Source organism: Citrus clementina, unplaced genomic scaffold (genome assembly GCF_000493195.1).
Source record: "Citrus clementina cultivar Clemenules unplaced genomic scaffold, Citrus_clementina_v1.0 scaffold_8, whole genome shotgun sequence".
Taxonomy (NCBI): Eukaryota; Viridiplantae; Streptophyta; class Magnoliopsida; order Sapindales; family Rutaceae; genus Citrus; species Citrus x clementina.
In genome coordinates this window covers 18,354,334-18,378,391 of record NW_006262022.1, presented here as the reverse complement: position 1 = coordinate 18,378,391, position 24,058 = coordinate 18,354,334, and the positions used below count along the sequence as shown (strand labels likewise).

Here is a 24,058-nt window from a genome sequence, read left to right as displayed (position 1 = left end):
TGTTTTCTCATTTGAATTCTAAATGAATATAAACTTGACTAAAATCAAAATATATCTGAATGTATAAGTATATTATATGAATAATATCCTAGTAAGTGAGTATCTCAAATAATAATTAACGAGAGAATAAAATAAAATTAAGTCTAGTAGAATTATAAAAGGCGATGCGAATAACTTATCTTATAAATTTAGAAGAAAACGAAATTAACCTTGTGGTCTGATCCTTCAATCAAAAATTAAAATCTTGCCCCGAAATTTAATACACAACCACTGTCTTCTCTTCCTCTCTTGTATTTTTCTGCTACTTTTATTAATGCAAGCCGCCACTTTTTCTTTTTCATATAATGCACTTTTCAAAACTGATATTTAATGAAAAATTGCATTTAACCTCTTCAATTTTTCTTTAATTATAATTTATGTAGACTTTGGGCCAACTACGTGACTTGAACCCAACATATGTTTATTTTTATTTTTTCATATGTGGAATATATGAAAAATACTGTGTTAGTTTACATATTTATACTTAAAATTAATAAGGTAAAATATTATGGTTTATCATGGTAATAAATAATACATGCATCAAATTAAGTGTTACAAAAAAAATGACTTAAATTTATGTAAACACATCTTAAGGTAAAAAACATACTTAAAACAATTTAATGACTAAATTTAAATCTTATTAAGTGTTTAGTGAAAAGCAAGCTCTTAGCATCATGTGTGGAGAGTCTTCTCTCATGACCTTGTGTTATCATTTTAACTTTCAAGAAAGGCTATTATATGCAAACTTTGTAAATTTTTCCGTGTGCATGGGATTGGTATTTTGAAGTACCCAAACGAATTTTACTACCAATGGAAGGAACCCAATCAATTTTCATAGTGTTAGGCTTTGTTAGTATATGAATATATGAAGAAGTAATATTAAACATGCAAATTAACTACTCACAATATCTTCCATATAATTTTTGAACGAGTAAATATTAAAAAATCATTTTTTTGATTACCACAATACACATTTTTATTGCATTGTTTTTTCACATTTACTTCCAGTTCGTATAAATGAGTTTGTACATTTAGTTTCCTGTCTAGCCAGCATGACCATTAATGTTTAAAAAATCTAAATCTTACAAAATCAAGCAAGTACATGACATGTAAAACATGACAACAATTTATTGGATTACGTATTATATGCATCGAATTAGAAAAGTACTGGAAAGCTTTACGTGGGATATGCTCTCACCAGCATCCCCACATCATTTTATAGCACAAGTCTAATAAAATGTTATCATATACCCATTCAAATCAATCAATCAATACGCTGATGTTATCATATGCACATTCAAATCAATCAATATAAAGCATGCATAGTTCTAATGGACTACTCTCACAGCACCGTCACACGTAAGATTATTGTTTATTTCATCACAATATACAGCGGCCTATGACCACGCAAGTAGATTGGCGGGGTCATGATACGTACTAGTGGGATATAATAAGAATTGTTGGCAGTTGGATGGGTCCTATTACAATTGAAGCCAACAAACTAACAAAGATAATTAATCTTACGTTGATGGTGATTGTGAGATATCTTTCTATTAATGTTATTAAATAAAGAGAAAAGAATCCGTCACAAAGTTGAGGATATCTTTCTATTTGTGCGGTAGAGGTCTCTGCTCTTTAACACTAATCGGCACATATTTTTTAGTTACACTTGATAAACCTTTGAATTGTATTAAGAGTCTTTGAGTTCAACATTTTAAGAGATTCATGGAAAAGTCTTGGGTAGTTTAGGAGCTTTTTTTTTTTTTTTTTCATTCACTCTTTGTTATGTATATACTTCAATCAATCATGATAATATTTATGCACATATTACAAGTAGTGAATAAATAAAGAACAATGCTCCTAGAGTGCTAAAGATTCTCTCTCTTAATTATAATATCTGTAGATTATAACAATCTTAAAATAAATAAATTGTTAGAGGGTGAACTAGAATCAAGCATAACAAACAAACGACATTGTTGAGAAAGATAATAAGTCAAAGACTACATGTCAGCTGAAAGCATAATTGAAGTGTATGACATGATTCTCATGTCGAATGAATTTGCTAAGTAAGCCATGTGACATGCCACATGACTACTTAACCCATTTAGGTTCAAATCGACAAGCAATGTGTGTCGTTTTGATCATTTAAACTTGCACATGTTGTGCACATGGGAGAAGTCTGTTAAAAGCCGTTATGAAAAGCAGGAAAGGTTCTAGATTTGTTGCCAACAAACCTAGAATCAGAGGCTGATTTCTAAGCAACCTTTCCAAAAGCTTCCAGGACTATATAAAAGTCATTTGTGACTGTGATTAGTTGTATTGAATTCACTGTAATCTCAAGAAAGCTTGCATTTGATTCTCTGCATTAATGAAATCAAGCATAGTCTTGATTCTCAAGAGGATATAAGCTATGAGAGGCTGAACCTCTATAATTCTATTTGTTATGATTTCTTCTTTATCTCTGATTTCAGTTTATTTTGTTCTAATATTCATTAATCAATCATTCTTTATCAATATATCAGTGTGTGATAGTGTTCTTAAGGATTGAGATTAGGTTAAATGCTGATCTTAGTCTAACAAACTGATATTAGAGCTTACATCTCTGATTCTTGACTCAAGGATGGCAACTTAAAAGCTTGATGTGGAAAAATTCACAAGGGAGAATGATTTTCACTTGTGTTGACTCAAGATGAGGGCTTTATTAGTACACCAGGGTATTGAAAAAGTCTTGGAAGAAAGCCAAAGTTCCAAGAGGCCAAGAAAGATTAAAGATAAAGATCTTCAAGATGCCATGGATAAGGCACACAACACATTAATTATAAGCCTTGGTGATAGAGTTCTGAGAGATGTGGGAGATTAGAAGACAGCTGCCATTCTATGGAAAAAATTGGAAGATTTTTACACTAAAAAATCTCTTACTAAGAGATTGAGCACCAAGAAAAGATTATACACCCTTCAGATAGAGGAAGGAGGTTCATTATCTGCTCACATTAATGCCTTTAACAATATCATTTTAGATTTGAATGATATCAATGTGAAGGTTGAAAATGAAAACAAAGCAATTATATTGTTGTCATCTTTACCACCCTTTTATGAGTGAAAATGAAGACAAAGTAATTATATTGTTGTCATCTTTACCACCCTTTTATGAGCATTTTGTTGACATTTTACTATATGAGAGGCAATCTTTAACCATGCAGGATGTCAAAGAAGCTTTAAGCTTAAAAGAAAGTTCAAAGAAATCTAAATCAAAGATGATAAGGGGCTGACAGCTAGAGGAAGATTTGAAAAAGGGAGATGACTTGAAAGGCAAGAAGAAAGGAAAATCAAAGTCTAAGAACAAGACTTTAAAGTGCTTTCAGTGCCACAAGGAAGGACACTTTAAAATAGACTGTCTAGAAATAAAAAACAAGCTTAAGAAGGGCAAAGACATAAATGGAGATGCTGCTGTTGTTTCTGATGAGCAGGAAGATGATTATGACTCAGTTGGTATTCTTGTGGCCTCAAGCAATCAAACATAAGGTAAATGGGTACTTGATTCTGGTTGTGCATATCATATGTGCCCAAACAAACATCTTTTTACTATCTATCAACGATATGATGGTGGTAAGGTAATGATGGGAAATAATGCATCTTGTAAAGTCACTAGGATAGGCTTTATAAGACTTAAAATGCATAATGGCATAATAAGAGAACTGCCAAATGTCAGGCATGTACCTGAACTTAAAAGGAATTTAATCTCCTTAAGCATACTAGACGAGGCAGGGTGTACTATCAGAGTTAAAGCCAGTGTGTTAAAATTCTTTTAGGTCTTTATGATATTGATGAAAGGTGACATGCTAAATGGTTTATAAATATTACAAGGTATAACAAAATCAAATGATGTTAATGTTGCAGAAAATTAGAAGACATTGTTGTGGCATTTGAGGTTGGGGCACATAAGTGAAAATGGGTTAAAAGAACTTGAAAGACATGGAGCTTTAGGGAAGGATAAGATAAGCGCTTCAGGGTTCTGTGAGAAGTGCATCCTAAGTAAATCCTCAAGAACCAAGTTTAAGACTGAAAGTGTTTTCAATAAAAGACACTTTAGATTATATACATGCAGATCTGTAGGAACCTTCACAGACTGAATCTCTAGGTAGAGCTAGGTATTTTCTGTCCTTGATTGATGATTACTCTAGGATGGTTTGGGTTTATCTATAAAAGAGTAAAGATCAAGCCTACGACAGCTTTAAGAACTGGAAAGTGTTGATTGAAACACAAACAAACAGGAAAGTTAGAGGCCTCATAACTGATAATGGTCTAGAGTTTTGTAATAAACAGTTTGATGAACTTTGTGCAAGAAATGGTATCCTAAGGCACAAGACAATCAGGAACACACCCCAACAAAATGGATTAGCAGAGAAAATGAATATGACCCTAAGTGTATGTTGTTTTATTCTAAGCTGCCAAAGCCATTATAGGCTAAAGCTTTAAATACATCATGTTATCTTGTAAACATGAGTCCCTTAACAGCTTTAAACTTTAAAACCCCTAATGAGATATGGCTAGGAAAACTTGCAAATTACTTAAATTTAAAAAGTTTTGGATGTATTGCTTATGCACATACAAAACAAGGTAAATTTGAACCTAGAGCCTTCAAATGTGCTTTTCTGGGGTATTTTAAAGGGGTTAAGGGCTATAAACTTTGGTATACTAACTTACAGCCATTAATATGTATAATCAGCAAGGATGTGATATTCATTGAGACTGAAACATTGAAGTCACAACATCTGCTGATAAGAATATACAACAAATTCCAGGGCCTGATGAATCACAGTTTGAGGTGGAGCTAATTAGGAATAAGGATACATATGATAAGATCAAAAGGAACTAGAAAATATAAATACAGATGAAACTGTTCTTCAAACAATAGGATAGACTTCCATACAAGATTAGTAGCTCACACGAGATAGGCAAAAGAGGACATTGAAAGCACCTGTGAGGTTATGATATGCTAATTTAATGCCCTGACAGTAACATATGAATGGGAGAATGATGAACCAAAAACCTATGCAGAAGCTATTGGAAATCAACACTCATCTCAGTGGCTTAAGGCTATACAGGATGATATGGAATCCCTTTAAAAGAATAAAACATGAGAGCGAATTAAGAAACTAGAAAGTAAGGAGGTTGTTGGCTGCAAGTGGTTTTTCAAAGTCAAAGATGAAATACTTGGTGTTGAACCCAAAAGGTTCAAAGTTAGGTTGGTTACAAAAGAGTTTACACAGAAAAAGGAGATTGACCTCACAGAGGTCTTTTAACCAGTTGTAAGGCATACTGTAATCAGAATAATTCTGTCACTTGTTGTTGTTGAAGACATGCATCTTGAACATATGGATGTCAAAACTATTTTTTTACATGGTGAGCTCGAAGAAGAGATTGTAATATCTCAACTTGAGGGCTTTCTTGATCATAAGAGACCAAATTGGGTCTGTTTACTAAGGAAATCACTCTATGGCCTAAAACAATCACTGAGACAATGGTACTTAAAGTTTAACAGTCAAATGCAGAAGTTGAACTTTCAGAGGCGTAGCTTTGATTGTTGTGTTTACTTCAGGCGGAACAATGAAGGTGATATACTATATCTGATACTCTATATGGATGATATGTTATTGGCCTGTAGAGATATGAACCAAATAGAGTTTTTAAAGCAGCAACTGAAGCATGAATTATAAATGAAAGACCTTGGTTTAGCAATGAAAATACTTGGAATATAGTTGATCAGGAGCAAAAGGTATAAAGCTCTGTTTCTATCTCAGGAGAGTTACATCATTAAAGTCTTGGACAAATTTAGAATGATAAACTACAAGACAGTACAAACACCTTTGGCAACACATTTCAGATTATCAAGCAAACAATGTCCAGTTGCAGATCAAGACAAATTTGAAATGTCAAAGGTACCTTATGCAAGTGTTGTAGGCTGCCTCATGTATACAATAGTGTTAACAAGGCCAGACATTGCTTATGCTATCAGCATTGTCAGCAGATCTATGGCTAATCCTGGTAAGGAGAACTGAAGGGCTGTAAAATGGATATTGAGGTGCCTAAGAAGAACATTAAGCTATAGTTTAACGTATGGAGGTAAAAGGCAAGATGAGAGCTTGGTAGTAGGATATGTTGACTCAGATTATGTTGGGAATCTTCACAATAAAAGATCGTTCATATGGTATCTGTTTACTGTCGATAATTGTACCATTAGCTGAAAAGCTACATTACAAAATGTAGTGGCTCTATCAACTACAAAAGCTAAGTACAAATCTGCTGCAGAGGCATTCAAGGAAGCAATATGACTGAGAGGCATGTTAAGTGAATTGGGGCATCCATTATCTTCAGTTAAATTCTTATGTGATAGCCAAAGTGCTATATATTTAAGCAAGAATCAAGTTCATCATGAGAAAACTGAACATATTGACTAAACACATTGATGTCAAGCTCTATTTTATTAGACTTGAAGTCTCCAAAGGCATTATTCAGCTATTAAAGATTCATACCAGCAACAACATAGTTGACATGTTGACTAAATCAATTCCAAGTGTTAAGTTTGAGCTTTGCTTAGATTTGGCAGACATCTATAGAAAGTAAAGTTGCAGATGGAAGAGAAGAATGGACAACAGAAATGTATAGATTCAGGTTCAAGGTGAAGATTGTTAGAGGATAAACCAGAATCAAGTATGAGAAACAAACGACATTGTCGGGAAAGATAACAAGTCAGAGATGACATGCCAGCTGGAAGCATAATTGAAGTGTATGACAAGGTTCTCATGTCAAACGAATTTGCTAAGTAAGCCATGTGACATGCCATGTGACTACTTAACCAATTCAGGCTCAAAACAACAAGCAATATGTGTCGTTTTGATCACTTAAACTTGCACATGTTGTGCACGTGGGAGAAGTATGTTAAAAGCCATTATGAAAAGTGTGAAAGGTTCTTGATTTGTTGCGAACAAACCCAAAATCAGAGGCTGATTTTTGAGCAACCTTTCTAGAAGCTTTCAGGACTATATAAAAGGCCTTTGTGACTGTGATTAGTTGTATCCAATTCATTGTAATCTCAAGAAAGCTTATATCTGATTCTTTGCGTCAATGAAATCAAGCATAGTCTTAAGTCTCAAGAGAATGTAAGCCATGAGAGGCTGACCTCTATAATTTTCTTTGTTCTGTTTTCTTCTTTATCTTTGATTTTAGTTTATTTTGTTCTCATATTCACTAATCAATCATTCTTGATCAAGATACCAGTGAGTGATAGTGTTCTTGGGGATTGAGATTAGGTTAAATCTTGATCTTAGTCTAACATAAATAAGGAGTAAAGAAAGAGAATTTAAGTGGGCAAGATATTTGCGATACTGGCTAGGCTACTAGCTATGGTTGCTAGGGTTCGTTTGTGGGCGATGTTAATGCATTTTGAGGGGCCTATTAATTTGGAGAAAAACCAAACAAACCACGCTTGCGTGTTTAACGGGGCTTTCGGTGAGAAAATGACATCTATATTGACCCACATTTTGTAGCTAATCAATTATCAATCCAACTTCCCCTCATATCCTCCAATGGCGCACTCGCTGCTTATATCGATAATATCCAAGCGTGTAAAACTACTCTTCGTTAGTTAATTTTTTGTCACCTTTATTAGTGGGGTCCGGCTACACGACACTGTCGGCAAAGATTATACTCATTTGAAATTCGTAATACATATTGGCTTGTGTAGTATATATACAGTCTTGTTACAAGTTCATGATTTCATCATAGAATTTCTAAGTATATGTTGGTATGAATATTGGCATGATATCTTAATTATCTGAAGTTTGTGGAGAATCAAAATATATAAATTTGTATGGTACAGTCCAGTGGTCTACTGAAATCAATTAAAAAATTCGTTTCCACTGACATTTACGGAGATTTCTAATCTACCCACATATGTGGAAGAAAAAAAAATTGAATTCTTATGATAAATGCAATACTAAGCCAATACATTAGTGACTAGTTCATGTTAATAAGGCAGAAATCAATCAAAGAGATGAGATAATTGACAATTTCACATTATTTATCATAAAATGCGCACTAGCTAGCTAGTAGGAGATTATTCCATTTGATGGGCGCGTACGCTTGAGGTGGATGGATGAGCAAAAAGGCAAAGGATGCGATTGATAATGCAACTTCGATGGGGCTCCAGATGTTCCCAAAGAGTAAATTGACTTTGGGCACTTTTGTGGACCAGTTAACGATGATATTTTAGCCACCATGCAAAAGCAACTCACTGCATTGGTTTATTTTGGTTGGATAAGGGTTTCAGTCACATCCATAATAGTGACCTTACAATCGTCGACACTAAGCAAAAATTAAAGATATAAAATAAGGCAGCCTACTCCTTCATTCCTCTCACACCATAATAATTTATGGTAAAATCTCTAAAGTAGGTCCTTGATCTCAAAACAAATGAAGCCACGTTTTGTTGCAGTGACTCTGCCTGCCGAGATAATTTAAGTTTTGCATCAACGATTTCTCATTTTTTGGCAAGAGTATTCAAATCATAACTATTTTCAATCCTTTGTATTAGAATTTTCAATTTTTTTATAACAGATCAGATTTTATGTTAAATAATAATTAATGTCTTAGTGATGTTGCTGTCAAAAATAGATCAGATTTTTGTTAATTAACAATTAGTGTCTTAGTGATGTTGCTGTTAAAAATAGATATTAGACTAAATATATAAATTAGAGGTAATACGCAACTCATGAGTTAGCTTTTGAGCATAAATTAGGTGTAGCTCGTATATAAGTATGTCCATGCTATATTTCTTTGTGACGAGGATAGGAAAGGTGTTAATTAGATAATCTAATATTGGTTGAGAATAAATTTTGATTTGAGAATATAAACTAAACGAGATAATCTCATATTAATTCAGAATTTTATTTCCAAACACTAATTAAGTCTATATAAGCTAACAAGACAAAAATTTAGCTTGCAAGAAAGTCTTATATTGACTAAGTATTGATCTTAGCTAGACATATAAACTTTATGGCAACCCTGAACTGATGAGGTTGATTTTGAGTATGAATTATGTTTATATACACAGGTGAAACTTGTAACTACGTAAAATTTTTAATACAATATTTAAAGTTCGTAACAAAATTATAACAAATCATGGCGATACAACATTATAAATATCGATCGGGATACGTTATCATAAATGTTATAAAGTTCTAGTTGCTGTATATACTTCATGGTTGGGTAATTTGTCGCGTATATTTAGGCAAGCTCTTTTTTTTTTTTTTTAAATTTTTACATATAGGATGCACGATAAAAAGATTAATTATAGTAGTGATGAGGCAGTGAGAGAGATTGGTAAAATGTTATTAATTTATAAAGACTGGCCTCACTACAAAGAGTCCCAGCCTGTACCCATCGTGGCTATCTAGAAATGGCTTTAATCCCTTCTTTCGATCATATTTTTTAATCTCTTTTCCACTAGTTAGTTGATAAGGTATCCATAGTAATTAAGGTTAATAAAATAGTTAACAATGATGATAATTATCCAAGTGGAAGCACACTTGTCACCTCTGTTCTAAGCTAACCCATCCGACTTACATCTTTTTTTTTTTTATTAATAATTGATTCTGTCAATGACGAATGACTTTGTAATCTCTGCCTTTTTATTATTGTTGTAATTATTAATTTCGATAACTTGTCGTATAATGATAGGCAGCAGAGCCCTTACCATCAAACGAAAGAGACTGTAATGAATGGAGTCCTTTAAGAGTGGGAAACTCAATGCCAATTATGGTTTAATAAATTGATCGACATTTATTTTAATGGAACCCTAGAGTCTAGATTGAGAAGGAGAAGCTCACGTTAACTAGGTGCCAGAACTCGTGTCAATCTAGTATTAAATTTGGGAAATTCCTCTGTCATATTGTTAGCATGTAATTGATATATACTCTTATGATTGGTTAAAAAAAATGAGTAAAAAAATTTAATTACATTTTTGTAGTTAATAGTTAATTAGGATTCTCTCGTGTTTTTATTTTAGTAAATACATAGATGTAATTGATCGTTATAGAAAAAGAAAGTAAGTAATGAAGTAATAAATCTTGATTATGCATGAACAATATAATGTATTTGTAACACTAAATTTTAAACAATTATGGAAATCAATTTTAGATTAGGAGGAAATCCCGATCTATGCATAAACAATCTTTGATCTTTTTCCATGTATCTCTCAGTTAATAAATCTAAATCTTGCACATAAGATTTAAAGAACGTTAATTAATTTGTGATTTAAATAAGATTTTGAATCTAATGCTATCCGAAATAAAGATTTTATGCCATGTGTTCCCATTTTTTATTTTGGAAAAAAACTCAGCGGTAATGAGGATCACCAATGTACACATTAATCAAAAGATTACTATTACCCTCATTAGATTAAATAAATGAGATGTTATTAGTTTTTTTTTTTTTAAAACTTGCCTAAGTTTAAATGGAAGAAATGAGAGGGGAGCGGAGAAATGAGAAGGAGAGAGCGATAGAAAAAATAAGGAAAAAAGATGGTCAATATAAATTTCATTATTTAGTTTGATATATTCATCTCATCTCCCTTTATGTCTTTACTCTCTTTTACTTTCATCTCTTTTTTTTTTTTTTTTTTTCCTTCAAATCAAATTAAAAAAAATGCCAAATCATCCATGCGTGTTAATTAAAAAAATAATTAGCGGTTGTCATAATCAGGATTTTAGCTAGCTTCACTCGAAATTTAAAAGATAGCGTTGTACGAAAACATACAAAAATAATAATAATAATAATAATAATAAAATAAAATAAAAACTAAAATATCTGCATGACTGAAAACGATTGCATGGCTGTTCTTGACTGTTGTGTGATGTGTATTGGTGCCTGTGATTTCAAGATTGTGGCATTTTTTCTGTGCTCCAAATGCTTTATCTTCAAACTGTTACATCCAACCACACAAAAATCCAACATTAATAAATTTAAAATAAATTGTAGATGCAAGGCGAAGATTTATTCATAAAAGAGCTGTAATTAAAACTAATCTACTCATCTCTATTATTAAACCCTCTGGTGGAAGTAGACGTTTCCTCGTTTTGCAGCTGTCTGTTTGTTCTCTATTGACCCACTCAATAGTTTTTATTTTAATTTTAATTTTTATACATCTTCCTTATCGAACGTGCCTGCATCAAAATGATTTGAAAAGAAATCTCAAATCACTCGAATTTTCCAGCTAGCTTGTTAATTTTCTTTTCCACCACATCGCAAGTACCTAACATACACAAATAGAGATAATATATGAGATAAAAATAATAATAATAATAATATAACGAATTTATGAACAGTCAATCAATTTCTTTTCTTTTCTTTTAACTTTTTACAAATAAAAGAAAAAAGATCACCAAAGCACTGTTATCATTTTTGGACTCTTTTCATTTTTAACCTCAGCCTCATCTGCATCCTCTTTTATATATTATCATTTTCACTTTGAAGAAAAATATGGCTGCAGAAATCAGCTCTGACAAGATCGGCAGCAACCCCTCAATCCCAAAAAGATTTCTGCCTCGTGTGATTATTTTTCCATAATTTGACATATATATGGTACTGTACTTGCACCCAGTACTCTCTGCAACTTATTATTATTATCAATTCCCTTTTACGGCTTTCTTTTCCATTATTTTTATTTTATTCATTCATTCTTCATTTGTAGCTTTCAAGCAAATCTCTTTCACATTTTTAGCTTAATTTTTTAGAATTTTATGCTCTTGTACTTTTGTTATTGGTTTCTGAAAAAGAGAAAAACTTACATGGAACGGTCGTCTAATTTGTATTTTTGTAGATTATGCTCATGCAGAATCAGTTTATAGCAACGAGATAGCTGGGCTTCTGGGTATTCCAATTCAAGCTTATTTGAGATAAATTATTATGGCAACGTACTTTCATTTGAACCCTTCAGAAATCCAAGCTGGTGATGGCGGCGGGATGCAAACGCTGTATCTCATGAACCCCAGCTATGATTACACAACGTCCCTTCCCAACAACACGCTCCTTCTGAACCCGGTAAACTTATCCCACGCGCCGCCGTCTAACGATCACCAGCAGCAGCAGCACCCGCTCGTCGGCATACCACTTCCGCATGCTGCATCATCATCTCATGATCATCAAGACAACATCCCCGGAGGAGGTGTTCACTACGACTTATGGAGCTCAATAGATCAAAATTCATCCCAAAATAACCAAACCCATATGGCTTCTTTAGCTGCTGCTGCTGCTGCTAGTAACTCTACTGCTCCGTTGGGATTGCTTCGGCCGGTGGCGTCGGTGCCAAATAGGCAGCAGGGCTTGTCACTGTCTCTTTCTTCACAGCAAGTAGCAGCTTATAACAGGCCAATTAATAATAATAACAATAGTATTGAAGTTGATGATCTTCATAAAGGGCGAGGACTACAGCAAGGGCAAGTTACTGAGAGCTCTCCGTCTTCAGTTTCTGTTGTAACATCAAGTGGAATTAACTCGAGTACGCAAAGTGCTATTCTGGGGTCTAAGTACTTGAAGGCTGCTCAGGAGCTTCTTGACGAAGTTGTTAAAGTTGAGAGCATGATTATAAAGGGTTCTGATCATCATCATTCTGCTAAAGCTGCTCAGATTAAAGAAACTATGAAAATGAATAGAGAATCAATTGATGGTGATCAAGAACTGAATGGTACTGGTGATAGTACTAAAAGTTCCTTTGAGTTAACTACTGCGCAGAGGCAAGAGCTTCAGATCAAGAAGGCAAAACTTGTTAACATGCTTGATGAGGTATGAACATATCTAATTTAATTATTATCTGCTTTTGTTCTTTATTAGAAAATAAAAAAATCGTCGAAAGTTTAAGACATGAAATGGGATGTTAATTTCTTGGATAGTTAATTAAGAAAAACTGTGAATAATTTGGACATAAGCTCCTTGGAGTTTAGAGTCTAGGAAGTTTCTGAAGCATTGTTCCTTATTCATTTACTGTTTGCCTAATGTGTATAAATAATATCACGACTGATTGAAGTGTGCAATGGAAACGTTGAGGAACATTAGTTAAATCAATTATAAAGGTGAAAAAACGGAAACAAAGAACTGTCTACAGACGTCTTTTTGTCCTCCATACATATATTGCTTATTGTCAGTGAGGTTAGTTGCATGTCGATTGGGTCCATATGTCTAACCGAAATTCATTTAAGACAAAACATTGATAGCTGTACTAATTTTTGCGTATTATTAATTATTGTCGTACACTTGAAGGTTGAGCAACGGTACAAGCAGTATCACCACCAAATGCAGGTAGTGGTCTCTGCATTCGAGCAGGCTGCGGGTTTCGGATCAGCAAAATCGTACACAGCACTCGCCTTGCGGACAATCTCAAAGCAGTTCCGGTGTCTCAAGGATGCAATCTCCGCACAAATCAAAGCAACGAGCAAGAAACTAGGCGAAGACGATTGCTTGGGAGCAAAAGCTGAGGGCTCGAGACTGAGATTTATTGATCATCAGATTCGGCAGCAAAGAGCACTTCAACATCTGGGAATGCAACATCATGCTTGGAGACCCCAGAGGGGATTGCCTGAACGAGCTGTTACCATCCTCCGTGCTTGGCTCTTCGAGCATTTCCTTCACCCGTAAGCAAATATAGTTACACACACACACACACACACATTTTTTCTTTTTATTGGGCTTCATTTGTAATATTCTTTTTCTGATTCAGGTATCCTAAAGATTCAGACAAACAGCAGCTTGCTAAACAAACAGGGCTTACCAGGAGCCAGGTAATTAACCACGCCTATGCTCGTATTGTGTTTGTTTTCCATCATCCATAACTGCCAAAATTCTCTCCTGATACGAGCCTTTCTGGATAATACAACTATGTGACTCATAGTTATTAAATTTGAATATGAAATTAATTAAGTGCACATATGAGATTGCAGTGGATTATCAAATAATATCACTTAATCGAGGATGTCAAATAATATCACTTAATCGAGGATGTACAGTATATCAAACATATTTAATTTGCATTGTTCTCTTGGACTTAATCCATGGGAGTAGATTATCAAATGAATGATTTTTTGAGAATCTATTCCACAATCCCAAAGAAGCACTAAATGTTAGTCCTATATTATCTAGTTTGAAGAGCTTGTATGACGACAGAATTAATTATTCCACAAACACTTAAAATTCAAGTGGTTATGAGTTTACTTTATTTGAAATGCATGCAGGTATCAAATTGGTTTATAAATGCTCGAGTTCGTCTTTGGAAGCCAATGGTTGAAGAAATGTACATGGAGGAACTGAAGGAGCAAGACAAAAATGGTAGTGCTGAGAATATAAGCAAAACTGAGAGCAAGGAATCACCTCAACTATTGGAACAAATAAAATCTCTCCAAGCTAAAGCAGAAAAATCCACAACCCAGATATCTCCTACTGAACTTTCGAACTCAACAATGTCGACATCTCCCATGGGAGGAAATTTTCGGCAGCAAACCGGGTTCAATCTCATTGGACCATCCGATCATCATCTCGAAGGATTTGTTCAAAGAAGCCAGAAGAAACCCAGGAATGCTGAGATGCAGAATTCGCGGAGTAGCATTAATGATCCTGGTGGTGGATTTGGCATGTTTTCAATGGGACCTGAAATCGGAAGGTTTAATCCTGATAATCACCATCATCATCATCAGCTTGCTGCACCAACATTTCATGGCAACAATGGCGTGTCTCTCACTCTTGGCCTACCCCACTGTGAAAACCTGTCACTATCAGGATCCCAACACAATCTACTCTCATCAGGGCAGAACATCGAACCTGATCATTTCTGCGGAATTGAAACCCCACAACATAATTCTCATTCGGGCACTGCCTACGAAAGCATTGACATTCAAAGCAGGAAAAGGTTTGCTGCCCAATTGTTGCCAGATTTCGTGACCTGAAAGAGTCTTCCGTACACCGATCAAGTGTTTGCAGGAATCACATGGAGATGTCATTCCGGCTTGCAAATATGGTAAGAATCATCAGTACCAACATGCGGCAATGATCTAGACCATTTTGTACATGGCAGATGACATCTTTATGGATACCAAGTGTAAGGAAGTTTTTTCCGGTTAGGTATTCGATCTACATATGCCCCAACTTTTCATGTAATATTCAAACATTGCAAGTAGATATTTCAGTTAAATGACTCCAGTATAGGCCACAGAGGAAGATGTGGAGAATTATTAGTTCTTCTAAGACGTTGTAATCAAATTTCTGCTGGTGACTTCCAGGAGGAGAGGAGATGAGAGGATTCCTAGGAAAGAGAAGAAATTAGTATAGGTTAATTTACACTCTTACTGGAAAATAACTCAATGCCCTTACATATATATAACTTATTATTTTGAGTGTTGTATATTTTGGTGGTCCTTTATATATACGTAAATAGATAGCTCGAAAGTTTCTAGGAATTTGTAGAACTTTCTTTTGTAATGTGTATATGGGTATAATTTGGTAGGTTATAAATTTCCGTACGTGAAAGTCTTAATTTTATTGAAATTCGAACCAAAAACTAACGGAATGGAACTCCTGTTACGTAAAGTTGAATAACTTTTATCTCCTCGTCGTAGCATTCCTGCTCCTTAGCTTTTAATAAAATTTATTATCATCCGTATTATTGCCATGTATGGTGAATTAAGGTGAGAATCTTGATGCCTTATAATAACATTTTGTGTTGAATATTGGTCGTGGTTGTTTGAAGTGTGAAGATCTCACATAAAAAGGTTTGATTATGTAGTTAAAAAAAGAAAAAAGAAAAAGAATCTATAATATATTAGAGGTACCACATTATCTGTATAAAGTATAATAAATTAAAAAAATTCTATTATAATGTATTCATTTACGTAGAGAACAACTATATAAATAAGATAACATCTTAGATGCTTTGTGATCAATAAGGATGGACTCAGAATCTTTTATCAAATTAGGTTAAATTAAAAGTTTAAAAGTCTTAACCTAAAAGCAACTTAATTATAAAAAGTATATAAACTATTTGAGAAAAAGTGAACAATTCTCATGATAACTAAAGATTAAACTAGGTAAATATTTAAGAAAAAAGTGAATTATTCTCATAATAATGAAGTTAAAACTATAGGGACCTTAAAGAAATTTTCTTGAGCTAAGGTCAGCCAATGATGTTTTTGTTGGATTCTTGCCACGTGTGTATTCCTTTTTTTTTGGGATAAAATAAATAATTAATGATATTCACACCTCAATATCCAGTTTCATCCCACTATCTAAATTATATAGATGCATATTTATTTTAACTTACATTTCTTATGCAAAACTTTTGATACAAAATTCTTATAGATTTCTTTCAATTTAATGATAAAATATTTAAAATCTTAAAAAAGATACCTAGTATTGATGTGGTTATTTCAATTTAAATTTTTTACTTAAAATTTAATTAATTGTTTTTAAATAATCTAATGGTAAATATTAAAAATTAAAATAACATTTAATAATGATTATTAATCTAACATCAAAATTTTTGAAATTAATGAATCAAGATCTATGTCAAAATTTTAAGTCAAAAATTTTGAGTTTGAATGTCCTAGTGTATTTAGTAAATGTAGTAGAGACTAGAGATGAAACTACATTCATTACAAATTGGGTTAAAAATTGGGCCAACTTCGCCCGACCCATTACTACGTTAAAACCCATTTCTAATTAGTAGCACAGTTACAGCACCCTCTCTCGTTCATTTTCTGAGAAAATTTTTCTCGTGCGTCACAAAACTCCGTGATCAAATGGAAAAGCCAGAAGCAGAACAAGAAGAAACCAACTGGAGCGAAGCAGTGGAAGATCTGGTGGAAGCAGGAAACACAGAAGCAGCCATCTCTCTTCTCGAATCCACAATTTCCAAGCTTGAAAAAATCCAGCAATCACAACCCACAAAAGAATCGCTCAATCTCCAGTTAGCTTCAGCTCTTACTAACTTGGCCAATCTCTACTCCTCCAATGGCTTCTCTCTCAAATCCGACCACCTCCTCTCTCGCGCTTTCCAAATTCGGTACATTCACATCAAAATTCACGCACCTTTTTCTTTTTTTTTTCCCCTAATATCTTTATGTTATTATTTTTTCATCTGGGTCCCTGATTTTTTTTATATTCTATTTTCAGTGATGCAGCAGCAAACATTGCAAAGAAAGACTCGAAGGACACTTCCAAAGATACTGCCCGCAATAGTTCCTCAACTGATGGTAATTTTATTCCTATTTTATTTTATTTTAAATAGTTTTTGGTGAAGTAACTTGTTAATTTTGATGGGTAATTTATCAGTGAAATCGTTTGGTAATGATAAGTTGCCTCAAGATGGGTCTTCGGATGACGGTGCGTTGCTTATATAAGTGAGGTTCATGTTAAGTTTTTTTTGAAGATTATTATTAGCAGGAAGATTGATTATGATTTAATTTGATGATGATGTGGATGTCTACAGATTGGGAAGCAATGGCTGATCGTGACCCAGATGAGTTACTTTCGTCTCAGGGCTTACCTGAAGTATCGAAGCTGTCATTGGAAGATACGGGTGTAAAAGTTCAAGCCCCTAAGCGGCGTGGGAGGGGAACATTCTCATATAAGAAAAATGAGCTCTATAGTGATTGGCAAGATGATAAATCTATTGTTGAAGATGCAGAGGTTGATGATGATTCATGTCTTGGTTCAGAAAGCAAGACAGAATTAAGACATTGTAATTCCCTTTTTTTTCTCCAGAGTTCAATTTTTCTTGCCCAAATTTACTAAACCTTTGTCTACTTGTTTGTGTTCGTATTTATATTTCTACGTGTTTAAAAGGGTGTGCAATGCTATTTATTGCAGTATTTTTCAGTTAGCTCCCCACTGTTACTTGGAATTTGAAAAGGTAGTTTAAGGAATAGTTTAGATATGACAAAAAGTTATATTTATGGATAGATGTGAACCTCCCAATGTATTTTATTGGCACTTTCAAAACTTGTAGTGACAGTTTTAGTTCAGAAAACTACTGATTACTTACAGGAGAGGATAAGCCAACAGTGGCTTTCAATGCTTATTTATTTCTAATAGAGCATGGTCTCTGACTGCATCTGATGTAGATAATGTGTTGTTACGTCTTGATCGAATTTGATTTCAATTTGTGCAATATAAGAGATATGAGTAGAAACTTGTACTAGAGAGTGTAATATTGGCAATGTACTGAGGATACAGAGTTTGGTTGCATTCTAAAGATGCATATTGTGATGTCAGCTAATTATGGTACACGCCATGTCCTTGTTCTGGCTGACTTTTCACCAAGTACTAGGACAACAGACCTGGAGAAACTTTTTGAGGACTTCAGAGATCGTGGAGTTTCTATTCGCTGGATCAATGATACAACTGCCCTTGCAGTATTTCGGACACCAGCAATTGGTAATTATGTTTAAACTAATTTTTTCAGTCTTGCAATGCTAAACTGCATTAGCGCAATTGAATGTTAGATCAGTATCTGCAAAGGCTTATACCTTTTGCTAACCCTTTTAGATTTATGATTTTCTCTCTTGTTTCTATTAATATATTTCTAATCTTTCTTATAGTTCTCGATAGTTTGAACTCTAATCTGGTGCTGATTCGTGTATTAATAGATAGTTAGATACAGCTCCTCTTTTTTCTAGTCGAGTACTAACTCATCCTTTATCTCTAATTAACATCCTGCATATAGATTCAAAAGGAGTAGTAATTTCTTTTTCAACAAGTCTTGAAGACCTTTACATGAATAATTAGTATTTTGACTGTTTTATTCCTGCACTTGTCAAGCCAACTTTCTTTTTTCAGCTTGTCTCCATTCATAAACTTTCACATGTTTCATCTCACTCCATTTTGATTACCTATTTATGATTTTAGTAAATGTTTTTTGTCTGTGGCTATGATGCCAATGCAAAGGAGGAAAGACACCAAATAAACCCTAACTCTTTGCAGCCACAAGACCTACCAATTAAACCAATTAAAGAAGTTGTACATAAGGGAACTTTAGTTGGTCTTGGAGGAGGATGTTGGGCTTTTTACTTATGTAGGGGTGAGTTTTGTTGATATTGTGGACAGTGAAAGCTGATTTATGTTCAACTTACTTCTGCATTCTTTTACTTTGCATCTCTGTGGAAATCCCTGATATGACTTTTTGACCTCTGATCTTAGGATAGTGATGGAATCATTTATATTGAGCTGAACTAGGGATAACAATCACAGAGATGGGACAAAGTTGAAATTCTGGCTAGCTTTGGTACAGATGATTTATGTTAGTTGGCATAAGACTCAATTGAAGCCTTTACCTATTAATTTAAAGAGATCACAGTCACTTTAAATATAGAGTTAAATTCACTTGATGCCTGATGCTCCGGTATTTTCTGTGCGGAAAAAGTTACTGACTGTTCTTGTTGCTAGATGTATAGCTGTTATGTGAGTCAATGTGACATCTGAACTCTTCTAATCTTTTAGGTGCATGTGATCTCTCTGTGAGATGAATAGGCTAAGGATCAAAAAACCTTCAGCTGACTTTAAGGTTTATGGTGGTAAGGATATGCTGAGTAGGAGATGATGTTATATATGTGATTTTTTTTTTTTCTTGGGTTGGCAGAGTTGTCCTGTGACTTGTAAACTTCTGTCTAGCAGCTGCACTGGTGCTTTTTTTCATTCATCATTTTTGTCGTCATTGTTTTCATCTTCTTTTTAATTTTTGTTTTATAATTTGAATTGATCATTGCTTTTTAATTTGTCATTAGAGTTAGCATTGCAATGGCTCCAATGTTACTGATTCTACAATCTTGGGTTCTGCTTTAATGTTTGGTCTTCACCAATTAACAATGTCCTTTTGTTGTAGCACTGGAGGCCCGCAACCACATCCAGCTTCCGTTCAAAGTGCGTATACTTGATGAGGATGACATCATTTTGGCCTCAGTTTCTCCAAGAGGTAAATTATATACGCTCTGTTTATAACTATGATGAAACTGCACCACATGTAATATTTTGCCTCTTATAAAATTCTATTTAATTAGCTTCGGCTACAGGGTTACTGTGACGGCTACTATCCGTGGTAGTCAGCTTTTGGGCAACCACAATAACAAGGAATTTAACATTTTGATTAATAAACTGGAAGAATAATAATAATTATTGTTAGTCTGTTTCAACTTGATCAAATTTTTAATGGAAGCCCAAGGCTTTTGTGACACCATGCAGAATGGCATCCATTGAAGATGGATAAAATGAGAATCTTCCACGCTTATTCTGACATCAGTTGCAAATTAAAGTTGTGCCATCTGTTGAGTTCTAGGATTTTAATTTCGCTTGAACTCATATTTGTCACTCTTTTCCTTTATGCTCTTGTGGGAAACTCTAATAGATCCTCATTCAGTTGAAATTTATTTGTTTTTCCCTATTGACTGTTTCTGAATCCTCCTAAATTAATGTGCTCATTTTGGCGGATTATGAAAATCAAAATAATCCAAAATATTGTTTTTCTTGAGATCAATTATTTATTTTGTTCCTGCATGCAAAATATTTTTACCCAATTTCAATGTTCTTGTTCATAGCTGCCTAAAATAGCAAGTTGTCTCCACTTTTGGTTTCCATTCTCTGAAAGCATTGCATTGCTATTCATTTTCAGATCTGGAACCTCCACGTCAAAGGCCACAGACATCAGCACGAACTGCACAAAGGTTAATTGCTCAGAGCATGGGATTGAAGTTGCCTACAACATTTGGTTCTAAAGAGCTGAAAAACCAGGAAGAGGCCAGAAGAAATCGCATTCAGACGAGGCAAAAATTGAGAGACGATGCTTGGGGTCCGGATGATGTAAACTAGGTTGTATAATCCAATTTCACAGTACTTCTTGTTCTTATTCTTCGCCAATCCATAGGTTTTCTGCGTTAGTATACAAAACAAGAGATTTGTTCAAACGGAACATGTTATGCTGTATGATAATGATACAAGTATAACCATACAAGTATTTTAACGGTCTTTTACCATTGCTCATTAGTTGCATTTTCTGTTTCTGTTTGTAAACAATGTTTTCGGATTAAATGGCAAAGGCTATTTCTCATGAAATTTCGTTTTTAACTGATCTTTATTGAGTTTCATCTTTCATGTGTGTGCAGTGTTGCTGTAGGCAAACCACTAATAAATCTTTGTTATTCTTTTTCTAAATTTCTCACCAATGATATGGCGGCGTCTGTATTCCACTCGTCTGTCCTTTTCCCATTACGTCACCCTTGCATTTTCCGACAAAATAATTGTGTGATTGTTGACTCGAACATGAACTTCAAAATCTTTATCTTAAGTCCTACGCAAAGCCCTACCAAAGGAAAAAGGTGCTGGACGAAATGGTACAAGAATCTATCAAATAGTAATGAGGTTTGATGAAATAGTTATGATGGTTTGAAGAAATAATTATGAGACTGTCTTATTTTTAAAAATACAAAGGGGGACGAAACCACAAAATGATCACAGAAATTTTATGATCTGATAGTTTGTCGAAATAGTCAGGGACCTTCTTGTTGATGATTACCTAGACTTTTATTGATACTGTCTTCATGGACTCGTAGGTTATTCTTAGGCTGATTGTTCATCATCTCCTCACCGTTTCAAAAGTGATCTTCTATTGCAACCTAACTAATGGAGAATCTTCCTCTGGATGTAGCCCTTGACATATTGTCAAGACTGCCCATCACAGCCCTTGTACGAACCAAGTGTGTTTGCAGAACTTGGCAAGCTTTAGCCCAAGACCCTCGTCTGCCTATCATCTACCATGCGCGAGCAAGCACTAGGGATCCTTGCCTGATCCTTCACTATGATTCTCCAATTCAAAACAAGCTGTGTTTTGTTAGCATCAATGGTGACAATCCTGATCAAGACGGCAGCAGAGTCAGAAGAATTGATGCAAGGGTCAATTCTATTATGGCTGAATACCAGGTAGTTGGTTCTTGTAATGGCCTTTTGTGTGTATCTGATGCACTGTATTTTAACCCCATAATTGTATGCAACCCATTTGCTGGAAGCTATTTAGAATTGGCTAAGGCAACTCAGTATGCACAAGAAGAGTTAGCTTTTGGGTTTGGTTGCAATTCATCAACAATGGAATATAAAGTTGTGAGAATTGTATTCAATTTCAATACTTATCGTAGTTTACGCGATAGAGGACGGCCTAGAAAATCAGATGTTGAGGTTCTTACTGTTGGCATTGATCATACTTGGAGATATTTAGGACCTGTTCCCTGGAGACTTAATCCTGGTGCATCAGAGGCCTTGTTAAATGGTTCTTTACATTGGGTGACCATGCGTTATAAGAATAACCCAGGTCCACGTTTAAGAATAATGTCGTTTGATCTAGCGGAGGAGGACTTTGGAGAGATTGGACTGCCTGATTGTGGCAGTCTTAGTGTATGTAATTTTCATCTGGTGGTTTTACGAGGGTGTCTATCTGCGGTTCATTGTTTAGATGATAAGGGAATGGAGATATGGATCATGAAAGAGTACAAGGTGAGAGAATCATGGAGCAAAGATTATATCATTGGGACGTATTTGCCAGCTAGCCTTAGGGAAAATGCTCGGCCACATTTGGAAATGTTGAAGAAGTCAGGGTTGGGCAGAGGCTCCAGTCAGGTTGTATGCGATTGGAAGAATGGAGAGATTTTGTTGGAGTATGCAAATGGAGCCCTGGTTTCATATAATCCAGAGAACGAGGAGCTTAAAGATTTGGTGATTTTTGATCCGCCAAAATGGTTTTGCTCTATTGTTCATGTTGAAAGTCTGTTTCTAGTTGAGGCAATTCTGGGAATTGGAGCATAAAGGATTGAAAGGTGATACTATTCATGTAATCCTCAACTGTTTAATAACTTTTAGTTTTCTTCACAGTTTTTTTATGAGAACTTAAGTGTTATGCGTATACGCAATCCTTAATGTTTAATTCATTTGAGAGCCTGATTGCTAGTCTGGATTCAGATAAGTTGTGGCCATATGAAAGTGAAGGAACTTTTTATAGCCACCGTTAACTGTTATATATAAGATTGTTCTTTCATTAATATATAAGTGGCAGGGGAAGGCTATAAAATGCAAGAACATTACTTCAATTGAAACTATGGATTCAGTTGCATCTTGACATTTGTGCTGAACTTTATTGCCTTACCTGGCCTCAGTCCATTGTTGCTGCAACAAGCATGTTTGTGCTAACATTTGAAATCCATTCATCATGTCATGATAATCAAATTTGGAAATAAGTAATCTACGTCATATTGTCAATCGAGTATGTCTTTTAAGGTTTGTAGAAGTTAGAAATCTTACCTCATAAAGAACAGGTCATACACTCCTTCCGCACTTCAACATTTATAATTATTTTGATCACTCAAAAATGTATCACAGTAAGTAATACTCTTCTTTGTTGCAGGTTGATATATATATATATATTTTTCATCCATAGATTGTGGGCAGAGACTTGAAAATGGAAATATGCCCCTCAACAAAAATTCAAACTCTGAACACGTTGTACTTGGAGCTACACGCATTGAAATTGAGTATTGATGAGATGCATTATAAGCCACTCGGCCAAAGGCCGAGTGGTCAGGGCTGCTGCCCTCCAACTTGGAGGGCAGCAGTTCGAACCCCCACAAAAGTATTGTGGGGGTATTTCATTTCTTAATTAAAAATTGAGTGAAGACAGTCATCTTCCTTACCCATAAGTGAGGAGTGGACATCCTTCGAATATTTGTGAGGGTTAAAATCTGGGCAGAGCTCCATTAGTATTGATGTAAGTTGGTCCCAATAATAGTCTGATTTGTAAATATCAGTTATACTCTCATGTAATATGAGTTGTAATCTGAGCAATAGTCTCATATAATAAAAAAAAAAATGAGATGCATTATAAACCTCTTCTTTGCAGTGTCGCCCAATATCCTGAAATCTACGAGCTTTTCACCTTATATTTGCTGTA

General features: G+C 34.5%; 3 protein-coding genes across 5 annotated transcripts; all 3 read left to right on the top strand.

The window, feature by feature from the left end:
* The first annotated feature begins 11,658 nt into the window (after positions 1-11,658).
* LOC18034978 (BEL1-like homeodomain protein 1) lies at positions 11,659-15,511 on the top strand. Its single transcript, XM_006424028.2, has 5 exons — positions 11,659-11,679; positions 11,918-12,879; positions 13,354-13,724; positions 13,811-13,871; positions 14,322-15,511. The coding sequence occupies exons 2-5, from the start codon at positions 12,004-12,006 to the stop codon at positions 15,027-15,029; spliced, it is 2,016 nt and encodes a 671-aa protein (XP_006424091.1). The 5' UTR covers positions 11,659-11,679; positions 11,918-12,003; the 3' UTR covers positions 15,030-15,511.
* Positions 15,512-16,800: 1,289 nt separating this feature from the next.
* On the top strand, positions 16,801-21,160 carry LOC18035585 (coiled-coil domain-containing protein R3HCC1L). Of its 3 annotated transcripts, XM_006424027.2 has the most exons (7): positions 16,801-17,140; positions 17,251-17,330; positions 17,410-17,460; positions 17,567-17,818; positions 18,352-18,513; positions 19,958-20,047; positions 20,741-21,160. In XM_006424027.2, the coding sequence occupies exons 1-7, from the start codon at positions 16,878-16,880 to the stop codon at positions 20,935-20,937; spliced, it is 1,095 nt and encodes a 364-aa protein (XP_006424090.1). In that variant the 5' UTR covers positions 16,801-16,877; the 3' UTR covers positions 20,938-21,160. The 3 variants fall into 3 exon arrangements, with proteins under 3 accessions (XP_006424090.1, XP_024035404.1, XP_024035405.1); XM_024179636.1 differs by lacking the exon at positions 17,410-17,460; XM_024179637.1 differs by lacking the exon at positions 18,352-18,513.
* A 406-nt stretch (positions 21,161-21,566) lies between these two features.
* On the top strand, positions 21,567-23,111 carry LOC18033687 (F-box protein At3g07870). Its single transcript, XM_006424026.2, has one exon. The coding sequence runs from the start codon at positions 21,748-21,750 to the stop codon at positions 22,918-22,920; it is 1,173 nt and encodes a 390-aa protein (XP_006424089.1). The 5' UTR covers positions 21,567-21,747; the 3' UTR covers positions 22,921-23,111.
* The last annotated feature ends 947 nt before the right edge of the window (positions 23,112-24,058 follow it).

Coding starts and splice junctions, on each gene's coding strand:
- LOC18034978 (XM_006424028.2), top strand. CDS start 12,004: ATGGCAACGTACTTTCATTTGAACCCTTCAGAAATCCAAGCTGGTGAT. Junction 13,725..13,810: donor TTCGAGCATTTCCTTCACCC/GTAAGCAAATAT, acceptor TTTCTGATTCAG/GTATCCTAAAGATTCAGACA. Junction 13,872..14,321: donor CAGGGCTTACCAGGAGCCAG/GTAATTAACCAC, acceptor AAATGCATGCAG/GTATCAAATTGGTTTATAAA.
- LOC18035585 (XM_006424027.2), top strand. CDS start 16,878: ATGGAAAAGCCAGAAGCAGAACAAGAAGAAACCAACTGGAGCGAAGCA. Junction 17,461..17,566: donor AGATGGGTCTTCGGATGACG/GTGCGTTGCTTA, acceptor GGATGTCTACAG/ATTGGGAAGCAATGGCTGAT. Junction 20,048..20,740: donor GGCCTCAGTTTCTCCAAGAG/GTAAATTATATA, acceptor ATTCATTTTCAG/ATCTGGAACCTCCACGTCAA.
- LOC18033687 (XM_006424026.2), top strand. CDS start 21,748: ATGGAGAATCTTCCTCTGGATGTAGCCCTTGACATATTGTCAAGACTG.